A 19553-nucleotide genomic window follows, 5' to 3' on the forward strand; every position below is an offset into this window, starting at 1 on the left:
CAAACTAGACTTTTTCAATACGACCAGATTTTATCCAATGGTATTTTTTTCTTTGTGTATTTGTCGTTCTAGAGTTATTATTTGATTTCTTCTGATAAAGATACAAAATAATCCCATTTTGTGTTTTGAATGTTTTCCATCAACTGAATGAAGCCTTTGGCGGTTATAATAGTCTGAACATTCAAAGATCGCATAAAATAAAATGTAGTCCTAAAGCTTCTAACGCAAAGAAACTTCACAGGCACTTAGTATCTAGCGCTTTGCTGTCACATTCGAACTTGTGTGTTTCAGACGCAAGTCCACCTGAAGCCTTCGAAGCCACAATAGCTGGTTAAATAAGACTGAATATATTAAAAAAGTCCACTTTATGTTGGCCGCTAAATGCATCTCAGCTTGTGGTCAATGTGTTGGTTCCCAGAGGTGATTTGATGAGACGAGGAAATTCCGCTATTAGCACGTAGAAAGTGAAATCTATGCGCGTTGGATTTTCTCACTGCATTGGAGTGAAAAACTGCAGCACTGTTCCGTTTTATATATTTATGTGAGCAGGATATATAAACGTAAAGACCATCGACAACGAGATATATGGTTATAAAAAAATATATCTAGTAGTAATAGGGCTAGAAAACAATCATTTTATAGATAACAATAAAGATGCGCATGTGTGTAATAATGCTATGATAATATTCGTATAAGTAGAAAATATACTTCAGTTTTTAATGTTTCTCAGAAAGACGTAAAACTGTTTTCTACCAACTATAAAATGATGAATGCTGGGAGAAAAGATTATAAAAAATTTATGGGTGATAAAACACATTATTATGATTTACATTAGCGCATTTATATTTTGCAACGGTCTCAAGGTCGGTACACGGTAACTAATACAAATTATTTTATATTTCTGGTTGATATAACATTAAAGGATGTGTAAATAATTTTTACATGAAGGATTCACCATTGAAGTTGAATGATCATGAGGGCTTTTGAAAACGAAATTTTGCTGTGATCTTAAACTACGAAGGCTGCAAAAGGCAAAAAACATGATCTTCAGGAACACAATTAACATGAGCTGTGATATAACATACACAGCTCCCCTGGAGGAGTCTCTATAATTGGCCCTAATTGACCAGTGAAGAAGACCTGCGCAGTGACACTTACCGTTCGCTGAGAAAGGTCTCCAACAGAGTCGTGGCGGTGGTCCAAACTACCAAGGCTGCAGCATGAGGCAGAGGACGCGAGACTCACGGAGTCGGCGCGCGCGCGATGAGGGGACACCGCGACGTGTTTCAACATGCCGACACCTGGGAGCAAAGGAAATAGAAAATTAATACATCTCTTTATTGTTAATCAAGACCTCTAGCTATGGTTTAGGGTAAAGGAAGAATAAAATAAGATCATCCTAGCGCTAGAAACACCTCTCGTGCTGATCTATTGGCAGCTTCAAAAGAAGTCATTAAGGTAGTTCATTTTTGGACAGACATAATATTCGTAAACCTGGTGCTGTTTGAAGAGAGTATGAAAAATACCCTAAAGGCTATATTTATTGTCTGAAATGAGCGAGTTGTGTCCAGATTGATCTCTAATGAAATGCCACTTCGGAATTTGAAGTAGTCCAAGGGGTAGTAAGACAAAAATGATTCCCCATTCTTCATTTTACCCATGTATTCTGTTTCAATGAGAGAAGATACAAAAGTAAACAAACAATTAAAAGCGTACGTGATCATTTTAATCGAATTATTATAATTATTATAGCTGAATCACGGCTGTTTTATTTTCCTTATAATGTCTGTAACTACAAGATTTTTGTTCTATGACACAGAGTTGTGTAATTGAACATACTTAATACCTACAATAAAATTCCTACTCACAGCTTTGTCAATCAATATCAGTACTCAACTTCTAACAACAGCAAAGCGATAAGTGCAATAATAGCTTTACATGTACGTAATATAATATGTGCAGGATATTTATATTGCCTTGAACTATCACGCACAGATTACCTAGAATAGAACATGATATTACCATACAGATATTTTTAGAATTAATTGCGCAAGCACATGAATACTACCTTCCACATTCGCAAGTGAAAAGCAATCTATGAAACTATTCCTGACATTGATTTAAACTGTTCAATATTTATTTTAGACCTAATATACACTTTTTCGAAGTAATATTATCTTACATGAAAATAATTAAAACCCATTCTTACTTACGGCATTTGCTTTTCTGGCCTTACTGGGACTAACTCAATCTGTGTGATTTGTCCATGTACTAACTCAATCTGTGTGATTTGTCCATGTATTATTTTATTATTATTATGAATTTAATGTTAACACAAACAATCAACCGGCTAAACAGTACCTATTCAGAAACTTGCCTATTTATCTGTAATTATTATGTAAATATAGTAAATACTTTAACTAGCTACTAGGTACTAACTAGCTACTAGGTACATGCAATATATATTTTCCCAATCAAAACAATTGTGTATAATATTATAAACAATATTCCCACGGAGGAAAAACAAAAATATAAAATTTTGTCGCTGGATTTTATGAATAAGTATTTGACAGTTCGGAATTTTATTGGCCATTATTAGGAAATTGCTCAAAAAGCTCCCTGATCTCACGGTCTTATGAAATTTCGTGAACAAAAAAATTACTTAGTACCTATTCAGAAAGCTGTACATGAAATCATGTTCACAGAACTTCTTGTAGCTGATCAAGATAACATTCCACTTTCTAAAGTAAGTAAGATGATTGAATTTAAAGAAATACAGTGCCATCATTAAATTCAATCAAAAACGCAACGTTTACAAGTACCTACCTAAGGATGATCATAAATTGATTTTTGATCATAAACTTTTTTTTATGTTCAAGTGATTGATAAATAACATAGTATATGTAAAAAAACCTACACAGATATTGAATACTAAAAAGTAATCTTACTTCAACTAATTTAGCACTCAAACAATTATGATCATTATTAAACTACTATTGTACCTATAACCAAGATCATCTGAAGATAAACAAAGACAATTTTGCAGCACAAAACCAAAACTAAACCGAGTAATGTCCGTATTGTCCGTATGTCCGTGCCATGTGACGTCTCGTGTTTGTGCGACATCCCTTCCGAGAAAGCCGTACCTGCGGAGATGAGACAACGGAAGGATATGAATAGATGCAACCAAATCAGGTTTCAAAGTCAACTTGCTGATATAGCTAAATATGGCAATGTTTTCGGTACTGTCGCTTGCAATAGTCCAATCTTACTTTTGAACCTTATTCCTAGGGAATAAAGTTCAAAAGTATTAAGTACTTACCGTAGTTATAAACAGAATACTAATGATCGAAATAATAAAAATCAGCAATGTTCGCGTATTAGTAGAGTCTTTTGTCTATTCTCACTTAAGTTGTAATCAAATCACTTTTTTAATACCTATAAAATAATAGGCAAACTAATCTGCAGCCGTAGCTTAAAGACCAAACATCACCAGAAGTGGCACAAGAGTTGAAGTTGACGATGCTGAATATTTTTTTTTTTAATTGGAACTCAGTCATTTCAAAACGATTCTCATTATACTCAAAGAAGACATACATTTGACCTTAGATGAACAAACAGCGCCTTGTGTTTTATATTTGCGAATGGTTTTTTCTCATACAACACAAACTAGGACTAAAAGTCGAGAGGCAAGCTATCAATCCATTTTTTGACAACATTGTCGGCTTCGTGGATCCTGACAATGCCGCCTTCCATAGAGTATAATGGGCAGAGGTCAGTGACGTGCCGCATACTTCGGACCTCCCCGCAGGAACACAGAGGACTGTCCGAGAAGTTCCATCTGCACAGCAATTCGGCGCAACTTCCTTGCAAAGTTCGGCATTGTTATTTGCGTGCGTCGTGTGTAATGATAAATCCAACCAGTTTTCTACTTAGATGACAAGGCTTGACAAGGATTTGGCTCCATTAAATTTAAGACTAATTCAGACATACCACAGATATTTTCATCTCACGGGGACAATACAAAGCAAAGTAATCAAGTGGTAGCGGAGATAATAGCCAACATGTGCGGTGCGCCAGCGCAAAGGGGCGGGCGCATCCGTCCGTCGCATCTGCTGCAATATTGTTCTAGCTTACTGTGTTTTTTTAACAATACAAAAGAATGTAGGATGTTGTTTAGCGTGTAGGAGTTTTTGTAGTGGATGGTGGAAATGGGCAGGTCATATCATCTAAAATCTATTTCACGAGTATTTTTTAAGTTGTATTCTTGGTAAAAATTTTATTTGATAGACTTAGCCTCAGTATCCTCACATTATTTGGGTATGGATAGGTATATAAATTTAAGTAGGTAGGTAAGCAAAATTTGAAAATTAGCAATCTCTTCCCCTTTGTCGGGAGTCGAATCAGAAACATCAAAGTGAACTTTTTCTAGAAATAAATTTTACAGCAAAAATTACAAAACCTATTTTAGCAATTAAACGTAATGAACTCTGATGTAGGCCGTATAAAGATCACGGTCGGTGGCTAATTGTTTTGACAACAATAATTATGAATAATCAATCAACATTAGGCGCATACGCGTAACATCCGTTGGCTCTAGATAGTACGGATATAGAATGAATGAACGCATCAATATTTCTCCAAATGATAAAAAAACTTATTCGAGTATTTTTAATTGATTTTTAGAAATTGAACTTTTGCCGTTTTTTGCTTGGTTCTAAGGTTTAGCTGGCAGATAATACTATATGACACGTAAGGACAACCTAAATTGAACAAAACATTTTGAACAAAATATACATGAAAGATCGAACAGAAAATAAATATAAGTAACTGTTGAGAAGGCATTCTAATGACAAAAATATAACTTATTAAACCAAACACGTTAGACTATCTAATAGTTAAATTTCTAATTAAACACAAAGGAAGTCATAACCACAGCAAGTAAATAAAATAAAAGTCAAGGTCCGAACTGGATGCACTTTCGATATAGAGATAGAATGGTGTAGTGGGTAGATGTATGCAACGTGTTGCTCATTGTCGACCTGGTTTTTGTTGTTGTGAAACAGATTAATTCCAATGATGATAATAATACAGTTGAAGGTGACCTATGTCGAATTTTAGTCAATTATAAATAAGGGCAAAGAATGACTATGGTTATGAGCTGTTGGTTCTTGTTGAGACGAAATGTTTGAGACAGAGAATGAGCGGTTTTGCGAAAGTGACGTGTGTAAAGGATTGAAATTTTTCACGATGAAAAACAACAAAAATGCACCAGATGAAAGTAAACAAAAACTTGTAAAAAAAATGCGGTTTTAATGGGAATTCCCTGCGGTGTGAAGTTCGGAAACGGATGCACCAATACTATTAATACATTCCAATCTGAAGAAATTGACCATCTTCAAGATACACAGTGGGAAACGGCGCAACCAGCAATAAAGATTTAGAATGTGGTTTAATTACAAGAGGCTTATTAATCTTAGCCCAGTCTAAACAAAATTATCACATCGTGTTAACTACTTTCGTCTAATTAGATACCTAAATGTTATACCTATCCATCCGTAGCATAAACAATTTTGATGTGAAATGATAATTAATCAAATAATATGAGTTATTGAAGATTTATAACTACTGTTTCAACATTTTTTTGCAGTTGTATTGCTTTCTACTAGGAATGGTATTTGTTGTGTGTTCACATCAAGCGTGAAAAGCACACCATTTTTCTTTTCTTTGCATTCCTCAAAACGTTGTCTTTCAAACATTCTCTGTTTGTTTGTTTTCGTGCATTAGCATTCCGTATATCGCACTAATGGTATAAAATGGGAATTCCTCTGGTGTTTGAACACGTCAAATTTCGAATCCCATTAGCTTACAGCAGCAGCTCCCGAATCATTAGAAATCTATTATGATTATTTGATTGGCTGCTTCAGATGTTAAAGATATTTCTTACAAAGGAACAGAATATACAATCAAAGTGAAGATTCTTGTGCTCTACCTTTTCGTTATTTTATAAACTTGACTTTGACACGGAAACATTAGTGAACAACATGTTTTCAAAATTTCACATTCACGAACTAAATTTTATCATCTTTAATTTTTTTTGCAAGTTATACATGTATCGATTTACATAATAACATAGTACTATTATTAATATTTAACTTGTCCATGTACCAAAATAATAATCAATTTCCTGAATGGCTCTTGCAATCAATGGCAGGTGTCATTCTGTCGTAATGTTTATCAGAGGATTAGACACAAATCCCTACTTACGAGTGTTTTCCGATCTGTCATAATCATTACTGTAACTTATTATTTAACATCCCGTATTTCGACCGAGTAATCTTGAAGTTAACATCTACTTACGGTCAATCTTTTTGTACCTTTATGTTGATATCAGATTGGTCCATGTTGAGCATCGTCTACTTTACAAGCTTCCATTTTGTTTTTCGGTGTCTGTATGTAATCTTCTTCCATATTAATTTGACCTAATTCCTTGGTTTCAAAGTTTACTTAAATCAGATTATAATGCAATATTATTATGCCATGATTAAGGTGATAAATATTATTTTGTTGATAACAAAAAAGATGTGGTTTCTATAAAAGTACAATTTCGATATATAATATTGAATTTAATATTAAACTTGATCAATCGCCAAAAGACACACTTGCAAATGATCTCCATATGAGAAACTTTAGTAACCTTTACTTATTTGGCCGCTAAGTGTATACTTTAATGGACCTTTAATTTAAAGTAACATTTGGCAGATCAATACCCGAAGTGGGCCAATGTTTGGTCTGCCATTGTTGAGTTACGTCGTTACTGTCGACGCGTGAGTGCCGTGGGCTGAGTGTGCCAAAACTAACGGGTTTGTAGTTATGTTACAGAATACCATGTAATATATCTACAGACATCAAGTTTATTAACTATTTTAGTGGCGGTATATATGGTGTATCATTAAATAGCTAAAATAGGTAATTATACTAACTTTGGAGGTCTAATAGAGGAGGTAGAACATCCGCCTATTATCCGCCGATATAACCTTGTCCTTTTTAGAATTGCATAAGTTATTGTTATTAACATCAAAGCTTGCGATACACATTGTAGAATAAAAAAAGCCATATAAACTATTTGATAAGTATCGCAAAAGTGGCCATCATGAACACGAAATATATCTGCATTTTTATGGAGTGCTTGCAATATTAATTGATGATGACAATTCGTGGTCCGGCGACCACGACTGATAAAAAGATAGCTTTGATCGATCGCCTGTTATGTGTACGGCATCAGTTAGGAATTGAAATCGGGAATTGGAAAATAATTGTACCTTTTATTGATTCGATATAATATGAAAACTGATAGCTATATATCAGTTTATAGGTTTTATAGATTACCTACATATGTAGAGGTATCTATAAAGTCGGAAACACTCAAAAGTTGTTAATTTTTTGACTCAACTGACGCTGCAGCAAACTCTCACGCAGCAGGAACATCACAGTTTTATCGATATTTATACGGAACGTCAATATTTTAAACTGTTATAATTTGTAATCAAGCTAAAAATATGAAAACCTCAGATTTTATTAAGTAACCAGCCACATCCTGAACACGCGCTTCAAAAGTGCACGCACGCCTGTGCGGAGCAAACCATAAATGGTGTTCGCCAGAGATGGGCAAACTGGCTGGTCAAAACTAAACTTATAAGTTTAGTTTTGACCGGCCAGTTTGCAACCGGCTAGTTTAAAACTATAGTTTTAGCCTATATGAGGCGAATACAAAAATTCCGTACCGCTTTAAATCCCCGTAGAGGATTTTATGATGAAGTTTCATCACCTAGTCTCGTTTTACGGTTCAACGTGCAGTATGTGGAATAATTTATATAATTGCATTAATAGTTCATTAAGATTTGAAGTTCGATTCAGAGGCCGACCGATTTTGGAGTGTTATCTGTAGTATTCTGTGCATTTAAAAATTGTGTATAAATGATGAAATTCAACCGATATCCGATTTTGGATTTAATCTCTCGTGAGCAATAGTTGAATTTTATTAGAAAGTTGTTTTATCATCTCTGTCCTGTGCATTCTTAGGTATTACCACTGATGATCTAGTTAGAATTAAGACCAAGGTCGCGTCACACAACGACAGAATGTTTATTCTCAGTGATGACAGCTGTAAAATTATGATATATATTTTGTAAAGTTGGAGAAAATATAATAAAAACACCATCGTACTTCACACACACGTGCTACTGGTTTTGCATCTAAAGTGCTTACTGACTTGTTCAAGTATATGAGAGTTTATTTATACAATCTAAATACATACAAATATGGCCAAGCTTGGTTAGAAACGTACTCTAAGTCCAGACCATTGCCCAACTGTGCTCCTAACAGCCTTGAGGCAGGGGTCGACAGCACCGACTCGTTGCGTATGCGCCGGTCGCGTACGTTCGCTGATAGCTGATAACTCGGTTTCCGCTTTGAATCCCGGGTTATAAAATCTTTAGGACGGAAATGTTTACTTTCAGATTATTGTAATAAAGTGGACTGAAACGGTAAGTTTTGATACACATATCATACAAATTTTAAGATTTATGTAAGAATTTACATTATTAAGTAGGCAAGCGTGCATGTTGTCGACAGCAATGTTAAAATTTAAAAGAAATGGAATGATAGCTAATAAAAACCGACTCCGATAATGCATTAAATACAAAATGCATTTAATGCTAAATTGCAAGCTAATGAAATACCGAAGGAACTACTTATAGCTCATGGTATTTATAATAAAACTAAAGACTAATTCCAACCATATTTAAAGTCTAACATAGCCGCTGGTTATAACCCTTTTTTGCAGAGGTCATTGTTCGCGTAATCCGATCTGCAAAGCCTTATACACACTATAGATTATACAGTTTATATAGACATGTGTTGGGACGGCGTTGTTACGCATTTGTTAGGAGATTTGCTGAAACCCTTGAAGTTGTTTGTAGGACGATGAAAAAACGGGAAAGGTATGTCGTGTAAAGAAAGTTTTGATTTCGACGACGTTTTAGTTATTTACATAACTAAAACTAGACAAATAGATCACATAGAATAGTGGAAAATCACATATACAAGTTGATTTGTCCTGTACTTTTAAGTAAATGCTTTACTGCACTTGATATTATTCAAATTACATACATAGATTTGATATAAGTCAAATGTCAATACGGAAATAAAAAATAAAAGACAAATATATAAAACAATGGTGAAATTCAAATTTAAATTGCATTTCAAATATCAACAAGCCAGGTAGAAGAATTGATTTCTATCGTTGATATGTGCTAAGCTTGAAGATCATTTTACTATAACAACGTGCTTAACGTACCAAATTAGCTATGGCAATGGTTTAAATTCGAATGAGTATGATAATTCGGGCCAAACGGAAGTCGTCTGCAAAAAAAAAGCTTGATCGTACAAATCCCGCCGAACGGGACCCGCATACCTGATTACCTGATTATTGTCTATGTTTTTTACTACCATTGCATGATCGCGTCATCTCTGACTCAAATAGAATCGTTTTGCATATTTCGTATACGATGTGTAACTATGAATATCTAGTACAATAAACATGTTTCCTTTGCTTTTATTTTACTTATAACTTTGATTCAATATAATTTATAATTTGGGATAATTCCGATGTTTCGTTTGGTCTGGTTGGCTGATTGGTTATTAACATAAAATACTTAGAGTTTATTTTACAGCAACGACCATGTTATAATTTTCTAATTTCTACGTAAAAGAAAACAAGTTTTGAAACAGAAATAAAAATATGAATAAGAAAGCGGACCTAATGTAGTCCCCTGAGAAACTCCTATGGATCCTATTGTTTATAAATGCGTGATGCGTTTCATCCACCATCCTACAATTATACCGATGGTGTCTTCACGATGTGAATTGGTTGCTAATGCCTTTCCAATATAGACAGCATTGCTAGTTCTTTCATCTACTCGTGGCTCATAATATCAAACGCATCTTAAGAATCAAAGCAGACACGCATTGTATTGTAAATAAAAAAATAATTTATTTATCACGTGCAACATCTTCAATCCGTTTATACGTTCTCTGATGCTTTCATCAAAATTCTTCACGGCTAAATTCTACCTTGTATCATTGAATTATTTGTACAGTTCTAAGGTGGTAACGGAAACTTGAAATGTAATAAATAATTGGTACATAATTTATTATCATGCCAATTTAATTTACTTAAATAACTTTGTAGATCACTGGCGTTACATAAATGAGTGCCCGTATGATTTCTACTCGAAAATTAAAACGACGATTTATAATGTCATATGACTTGCAGATTCATAGAAAGACCATATTCTGTGTACCAAATTGAATCCTCAATTATATTTCTATTATAAAACAACGCTCTTAAAACAAAAGAACAACGTTGTATAATTTACAATGTCATGTAAGACAAATATTGTCATTATCTAGACTTGTAAATCGTAATCTTGACGTGTTGGACCCACGGCTATGGTTTCCAAAACGGGACAATTTGGACGATTAACTTTCTATGAGCATGGTCTGCTGTGGCAACCTGTAATTGTACTCATCTCGGACATTTTTCAAATTTATCACGCGACGCTGTGAACTCGCAATACAAACGTTTTCTTAGAAAAAAAAAACAATGAAGAATTTTTAATTACACGATTCTTTTCTAAATTGCAATTTTCTATTCTTCTATGTAAAATATTTGCGTCTTATGAATTTTCATAAATTTTTCATATAGCCAATAAACCAACAGATACATTTCAGTGACGACAAAAAATTGTTATCACGTTCTCTGTCGAAATTAATTAACGTCGTGTCCAAGTTAACAACACAATTGATCTTTATAATTTATAAAGATCCAAGAACCATCCACAATACTGTATTTATTCAGTCGAGATGAGCTCCGATCAGCGACCGGAATCCAGTCAGTTAATTTCGTTCAATTAACTAACAATTAAACAACTAGCCTTGCTAGTATACCGTTTGGTTTTGGTCGTTGGTAGTGATGGAATGAGGTCGTACCAAAACATAATTGAAAATTCCAATGTTAAACCAACCACACCAAAATCCATAACTGCAACTAAATCTAAAAATCTAAAAATATTGCAAATCGAAGATAAAAAGTGACTATACATTTCGATATGATCATATATGCATCATAGTGGACTTTTTGTGGTTAATTATGAGGATAATACTTGAAACGCTTTGAAAAAGACCAGTTTTATTAACAATACCTCTGGCCACCATCAATGCAGTGAGCATTTACTGTTTGTTCAAAACGATAAAATGTCCATCCCGGCTCATTCTTTATTGCTCTTGACTTCCCGGGGCGTCAATTATAATCTTTCAAATTAGTTCTGAACACGAACCCAATGACAAACGGTTAACAATAGATAAATTTTCAGTTGTAGTAGTTAGTGAATGTACATAGTAAATGAGTATACTTTTAATAGCATAAGAAACGAAGACTGTAAACCTATGACATAGTAGAACGGGCGTGACTAAGAAGTACACTCTACTTTTTAAGTTCATTCACCTAACGTAACAAGAAACCAATATAAACGAATTGAAAATAAAACAAACTCATAATATTTAAGTATTCCAAACCACACTCGGAAAATTCGCATTCCAAAAGAACAATGGTTCATATCTCACTTACCTTCTAACATACAGGATGAAAGGTACAAGCAGTAATAGTCATGATGTAGACTAATAAGAGTAGAGAAGGATATATCATAATATTATCTCTTAACGTTAAACATCAAATTTAACACAACAATAAAGCATGTAGTTTTTATTTTTAACTAGGCTGTGATGACCCTTAATGCTTTGCAAAATAATGCGATTACACCGCAGCAGCTTTATTATTTACTAAGTGCTTTCATATCACTATTACTACAATACACACTATCAATACATAAAATTAAAACTCTTGGGGGTATAACTTATCTGGGACAGGTATTATTTTCAAAAGTCTCTTCTGTATGATCTCTATTCTGCCTCGCAGAAGTAGGAAACAATCGTTCAGAGTGTATTAGATGAGTAATAAATCCAGGGCGATGGTGCCAGCTGCCGCCAATTGAAACAAATGAAGACGGCGCCACGATCCTGTCCTGACTCTTAACTCGATGACTGATATGACGAAGGGAATCCTAATATGATGGGGAAAATTACTGCGATCCTACAAATCGGAGTTACTTTGAATGGTAATGCTGATGGACTAGCTATGGATGAATTACATAAATTTATATGACGATCCATTCATTATCGCCCTAAATATTCTATGGCATTGTTATGAAATTTGTTGAGGACTGTTCTTGTATTTCACTCAAACTTGGCATATGTACGACATCTAGAACACTCTTGATAAACAAAACGAAAGACCACACTTTAATTATCTACTGTTGGTAAATAAAACGAAAGACCATACTTTAATTATCGATTACTCTGTACTCATGTCTACATTATACATCTTACTATAAAATAAACTCATAGTTTAAAAAAAGAAACACGTGACCTTGCATGTTATTAACCACAAGAAACAAGATTTCGATCATTAAATAAATCACTAGAAAGGAGATTAATACAAAAGGTTAACGTTGATATTGATGACCTACAGTAGACCTATTTTTAAAATCTATGGACCTTCTAAATTCATTGTAGTTGCGGTCTTATGATTAACGGAAGCCAAAACCACAAGTTAAGATCTACACTGAACTAGCAAACGAGTGAAGATATAGTCGACACTTCATTTTTAACCAAAATTTGATTCCGATATATGATTATACACCACATTCCACTTACTAAACTTCCATTCCACTTACTAAACTTAGTAAAATATCCTCTACTAAATGTTATTAATCCTGTAGCTTATTATGTTGTTATTCAAAGTTAATACTTTTTGTTTATAGGTTAGTCAATACTAACCTTTTCATTTCTAAAACAGTAACACTAATCTGCTGTACAATTAAAGTTCCCGTTACCTGGCCAAAGCAAATAGGAACCGCTATAAAATCAAATACCTGTTATCAAATATTGCCATAACACAACCAAAGGGTTTAACCTCATTCGATGATGTTTGTCTAACAAGGCTTATTTATCTATGCAATAAGTAAACTTATAACAAAACCACTCTTATCTACCCGGCTGGTTCAACCTTGACTGTAAACGGATGCTGGTTGAACGATAATTTAAATATATTTTTATCAAGGACAAACTTGGCTGGCCCTTAGCGATATGGATTGTGTAAATCCAAAATTCTAAGAAAACGTTGAGCTGAATAATTGGTAGTAAAAATATTCACAAGGTTTTAACCTTTGTTGGTTCAGTTTTATCTTTGACTATCTCATAAAACCTTAATTAGTATCACAGTGTTGAATTATTCTTGAGAATTATAATTACATTTTAACTCAACCGATCACAGTAAAGTGGCTTTAATGCTCTTAAACTTGAACATAGTATACGCACAAACACTTAATCACTGACCAAATGTTAAATAAAACGAGCGCAAATATTTACTGGAAACAAACTTAGACCTCCTAAGCAGCAAATCGTCATTTTCAACCATGGCAACCATTTAATCTGGATTTCGAAAGCCAGACATAACTTTTTTCCTCCATTCGTGAAGGGCAACGTCCACTATCGGAATGCCAGCGGGAAGCCTCGCTCCAGTGGCGCCACATTCGTGAAATAAGTACCAAAAATATACAAGTCACTGTTACTGTCGATATATTATTGAATGACAATACTACATTATGCTCCCGAGTCGGAATGTTACGCACAGCCGCACAGGAATGCTGCTTTCTTTACAAATAAAATCCCCGATCGTCATCTGAAATTTAATAAGAAAAATTGAAAAATCTAGAGCATTGAATTTGATACAATAAAAAGATTCAAAACCAACAATTGAATAAATTTCAGCGCATTCCTGAATAAAATTTTCTATTCAACGTCACGCTACATTGCGTGGAGCGTGAAGCCGTGAACTATGCGAATAAGGATTAGTTACCAACACACTTTCCCTTGTCAGCCAGATGTTTTCGTGTCTGTAAGTAGATAATTGGTGTATTGTGCTAAATGAAAGTAGGTCTGCGACAGACGGTAACTCCGGTGGCTAAAATGCGAAAATTGACAAAGAAATCACTGAAGTCAATTTCTGAATCATTCATGATGCTTAATCATCTTTGACTGATTGTGATCTATTAAATGATCGGTCGTTTCCTAGAACTTTGACCTCTGTCAATAAAATGTTTGTGTACATTGTGAATCTACTGTAACTACTGTTAGCATAGTTAGTCATGCCGTTATGGAATAATTTGTCAACTGAATGTCGTAAGCCATTGTTGGCTTGTTGCAATTTTCAGACAAAAGATGCTGACAAATGAACCACGTGTTTGATTACAATGTGCATATTATGGACTATTGTACAGTAGTAACAATTGACTTAAATTACATAATTACAAACAATTTGGTTCTGATTGAGTTACGAATGCTTTTACAAAATGTTGAACATTGTTAGCAAATAGAAATGTTGTCTTACTAGAAAAAGTTCGTATTTTTTCATTTCCATCGTTTATCCTTCATGAGTATCCGTTTCAAACCATTGATTGAATTGTACAGTAAATTCAAAGCCGTTAATATCGGCTTCCTACCATTGACAAGCTCAAGACAAACCAAATGTCGCAAGAAACCCACAGAGAGCGTGGGACAGCATTGTGTTGTGTGCCAACTTGTTCTCACACAAAAATGTATGCAAGACCCATCTGTAATAGTGGAGCAAAATGCAGAAATCTCTAGAATTGTTCACTTTTGCGCAACCACGGGTAATTGATGGAAAATGAGCTAGCATCTGAGAAAAAGAATCTGATTGACATCTAAAAAATGACTGTTGTTCTTTAGCGTATCATCACGCAACTGCTATACGTAAGACCGTATCGCCTATTTCATTATATAAACATTTATATGAGGGTCTAAGATGTCAGCTTAGAAATGCGATAAGCAAACACACCCGAAGGCGCTCAGATTAAAAAAATCACTAGATGCTATTTTAAATGTAAACCAGTCCTATGCTAACACTGATATTATGAGAGAGGTGAAAATTGGATCTGTAAACAAAATTATTTGTTGAAGATTTAATTTTATCAATTCCATCCTAGGTAGTCTGTGTCGTTACTGCAATGACTAGGTAGACAAAGAACTTGTTATGAATCACCTTCAGTTCCAAGTAAATGTAATAAATAATACCTACCTACGTCATTACACCTATTACAAGCATCTAAGGATGCAATTAACTAAATAAATTTGAAACATTTTATGGTAAAGAAATTAAACATCTCGAAAAATTAGATACGTTAACGATTGACACAAAGAAAATTGTTCTAAATCATACAAATTAAAAACCAATAAAGACATTCTTTGACGCATACTCACAAACTCGAAAGAGGCTACAATCATTCTGCCTTAAGTGCTACAGAAACCGCTGCCTACTTAATAGGAGCTAAGAATAGCTACTGGTTTATGCACACTTAAGAGCAAAACAACATGACAACGTTAATAACCCAATTAGTCAAAGCTTTGCAATGTTGCTATAGATTGCCAATAAGACATTTTCAATGTGAAGTGCGGTAATATCTTCAAGCTCTAATTTAATGGTTTTAACCACTGTTGTTAGAGTTGCTATCTAGAAATTTTCCAATTTACCTAGATCTATGGTCGAAGTAACTGCCTTAAGATCTGTAGTAGCTTAAACTCCCATTGGAATAAAATTTATTTAAGTCAAGAATTCGTCACATAAAATCATAAGTTGACAACATTTTGATCCAAAATATACCATGCACGTAGCAAAATGACAATTTTTATAAGTTTTAATATTGTATTTGCTAATTTTTATCAACGAATGCTAGAAAGTCCCCCCCCCCCCAACTACTATCGGAAATATGTTTTGTTGTTTCTTCATCTTATCAGTTCCATATCGTAAGGGTTGTACCTTCATAAACTACACTTAAAATCATTGATTTCTACTCCCAGGCTAACTATTCTGCGTCTATATTAGTTTCTACAACGAACTTGTTAATAACATTATCGACACCTGTGTTTCAACACCTTAATCGCATCTTGTGATCGGATTTATTGGTACTTCGGACGTGATGAGACGCGAAATAGATAGACTTAATTCATGATCATTACGTATCACTAGAATTACTTCTAATTATCTAACAATGTAGCAAATGGTATACAAGCAATATGTACCCCTTACACTAATGGTCCAACAATATTATTTAATGTGGTCTACTATGATGTTCGCCGACATACCGAGTGAACTAAAAAGCGATACACATAAATAAATCACAAATAAAATCGTTTTTTTTTCTCATGCAATGCACAAATAGTCCAATCCAATTAAAAACAATACCCAAATGACTATTTCGAATAAGGCAAAGAAAAATAGAAAATTTTATTTGCAAAAAAGTATTTGCAAGAATTTTTTTTATTGAAGTCTTATTAAAGAATTTTCACATTGTGTCCCTAAGCTTATCTTTAGCAAACATAATAGTGATGCACTCAAAATATAAAACCGTCTCTCACAGTTTTAATCTACTTTAACACTTTTTTATTTATTTATTTTGTTCTAAAAGGACACCCAAACGTGCTGTGATAAATTATGCATTCTGCTACCTCCAATTCTGGATATTCACACCTCCCGCCCCCAACATTATCTGAACTGATTGTGATTCTGGCTTCTATGTCTGTAAACACGTTTGTGGGTCCCAGGCCCCGGTCCCAACGTCGGAAAACTTTAGCTCTCACTTGCGGACGTCGGAAAACATTTTTGATGACCTCGGTGGCGAAGTGCTAAAGTGCCTTTGAACCGAGAGGTCCCGGGTTCGATCCCCAGTCGGGTCATGATGGAAAATTATCTTTTTCTGAAATTAAATTATAATTTTCCATCATGACCCGACCGAGGTTTGATAATGAGGAACAAAACCTGGGCTAAAACGGGACTGGATCCTGGATTTATACACAAATAATATGGATGCTTGGCATTCATCTAGTTAACTTGGTTGAACAGTGCCAAGTTAGTCGATAACACGTTTGCACGCCCAAGCCAATTAGACGTAAAATATACTTCCATTGTTATGGTGCCTGTACAATGGAACAGTAAACATTTTGAAATCAAGTTGTTATTGTTATTTGAAACCGCTATTGCGTCCGCCGATGGAGTAACGTTATTTTGATCTTGAAAAAAAAAATGTATTTAAAACGAATCAGATGAAGACATGAGTCATGCGAAAAACTATTTTGCAGGCAGTTTTCTTGACATGACTCATTTTATCGTTTGGCATTAGCTTCAAAAGAAAACCTTGTCTTAGGAAAAAAAAATTGAAAAATAAACTTCAAGGATTTCATAAAAGCACGAATAAATTATACGGTCAATGAGACTGGATATAATTTATTGAGAGATTGTGATTGATTTATTTGAGACTAACTTTTGTCAACGGCTTCGCCCGCGTGCATTTCTCTGCAAAAGCGGAAACGATATTTTCATACAAACTTTTAACCTCCATGTTCAAACTGGGTTCTTATCATACATGCCAAATTTCATCAAAATCGGTTCAGCGGTTTAACTATGAAGGCGGAGTAGAGTAACAGACAGACTCACATTTTTAATGTCAGTATGGATTAAGGGATTGAAATATTGATATTTACAAAGAGTTTCATGAAAATCGTGTATCTGATAAACACAACACATGCTATAACTATGACACAGATTGTTGATAAATAATCAAATCAACTAAATTGATGAACATGTAATTTTAAAAAATATCATAATGCAACTGATAATATCAACAAGGCTGACTACATCAAACTCTGAAAAGAGACATGTCAACTCGTAAACGTAAACATTCCAATGCTTGTGCCCAATCAAAGCGGTAGATATACAATGGATAATAAAGTCTTACCTGATGAAAACTTCCTTAAACAGAAACTCACTCAACCCTGGTCATGGGCAATCACAACAGACCAAGCTCCATAGCACATCGCACAATGTTTGGGGGTAGTTAATTAAACTTGTAATGAAATAATCACAAACACAATCGATCGCGCGGGTACTGCGAGCGACGCGACACGACAGTCGCGAGCGGAGGTTTGGCGCGGAATGTCAAACGAATTAAACCTCGGTAGCGTCTGCGTCGACGCGCGCTGCGCTTACGCATGTATGGGGATTTTCATGGTGTTGTGAAGTTAGGACACTTGGTAATTTTGTTTTTCTTAAACATTTCAGTCCATATTTATTAAATTCAAATGAGTAAATTTATTGAATTGAGATAATAAAATTTATTAAATTCAAATAATATAATTTAATCAATTCATATAATAAATTTTATTAAATTCAAATAATTAAATTTATTCAATTCAAATAAAACAAATTATTAATTTCAAATACCTAATTAAATAATTAAATTGAAACAACTGAATCTTCTATTTTCAATGAACGGGACGGGACAGGACGACAGCATCAAGCAAGACAGTAATAAATACACATTTCTTTTGATATTTCAGTTGGAAATCCGTCTCAATAACTAATGACAAAAATCCCGGTTCCTTACAGCATGAACTAAGTAGGAAGTTATACAAAATACGCGGTAACAGTCTATGCAAATACACGCATTGTCGATGGTTACCCAACGATCACGTGCGGCGATAGCGGACACGAGACCTCAGCTATTGTTGAGGATGGAAGCGTTTCAAGGGTGGAAAGTATAGGAAACATAATATTGATTTCAAGGCTGATCGCACAAAAGTAATAAAAATTACCAGACTTACAAATAGTTATGACAATTTGAAATAGAATAGCGTGCGCACCGATCAATATAATAACCAACAAAAAAAAAAAGAAATACGCCTTAGATAATCATGGCATCAAGCATTTCGGATATTGTCCTGGTTCCCAGCAAGTGTGGTAGATGATATTTTGATTTTTTTTTCAAATCTTCTACTCTGAGTACCTGCGCAATACTATAATTAGTTTATTCGTTCATATATGAAGAACTCCCACTTGGTTTTGGCAGAAGAAGCAAACCCAAGATGTTAATGTTTCCAAGGTACTTTTGCATATATTTTACATGCCAATTTTCTGAGAATAAAAAGTTTGCAAAGATCACGCGATATGGAACGAAGCTATGTTTGAGAGGAAGCTATCTGGGATACAAGATGGTTAGAATGAGAGAAAAATCTAACATAAAAACCGCGAGGCAGTGAGTTAAAGTTGTCAGCCGCTCTAGCCTAGTAGGTTGGTAAGGTAATCGCCTTAATCAAGTCTGAATCACACAATTGCTTTGCAATCAAGGATGTAACAGTTTAGCACAAAGGGTCTCATGAACCGCACTCATTACTGAGATACACACTGCGTCATATGTTACTTTGTGGTATGTCCGACTATGAATGTATTCTTGATATGGATTATTTAATCTAAGTAATTAGAAAAAGATACTATATAGTTTTATTTGTTTTGTTTCACTCTG

General features: G+C 34.3%; 1 protein-coding gene across 1 annotated transcript in view; it reads right to left on the reverse strand.

The window, feature by feature from the left end:
* rau overlaps positions 1 to 18200 on the reverse strand; it is a 56763-nt gene extending 38563 nt beyond the window's left edge. Inside the window, exons 1-2 of the mRNA XM_053753625.2 lie at positions 17991 to 18200; positions 1159 to 1301 (exon numbers count right to left, since the gene is read on the reverse strand). Coding sequence (XP_053609600.1) covers positions 1159 to 1293 — 135 coding nt within the window. The 5' untranslated portion in view covers positions 1294 to 1301; positions 17991 to 18200. The remainder of the gene's footprint in view (positions 1 to 1158; positions 1302 to 17990) is intronic.
* Positions 18201 to 19553: the final 1353 nt, after the last annotated feature.

This window comes from Plodia interpunctella, chromosome 1 (assembly GCF_027563975.2).
Source record: "Plodia interpunctella isolate USDA-ARS_2022_Savannah chromosome 1, ilPloInte3.2, whole genome shotgun sequence".
NCBI classification, from domain to species: domain Eukaryota; kingdom Metazoa; phylum Arthropoda; class Insecta; order Lepidoptera; family Pyralidae; genus Plodia; species Plodia interpunctella.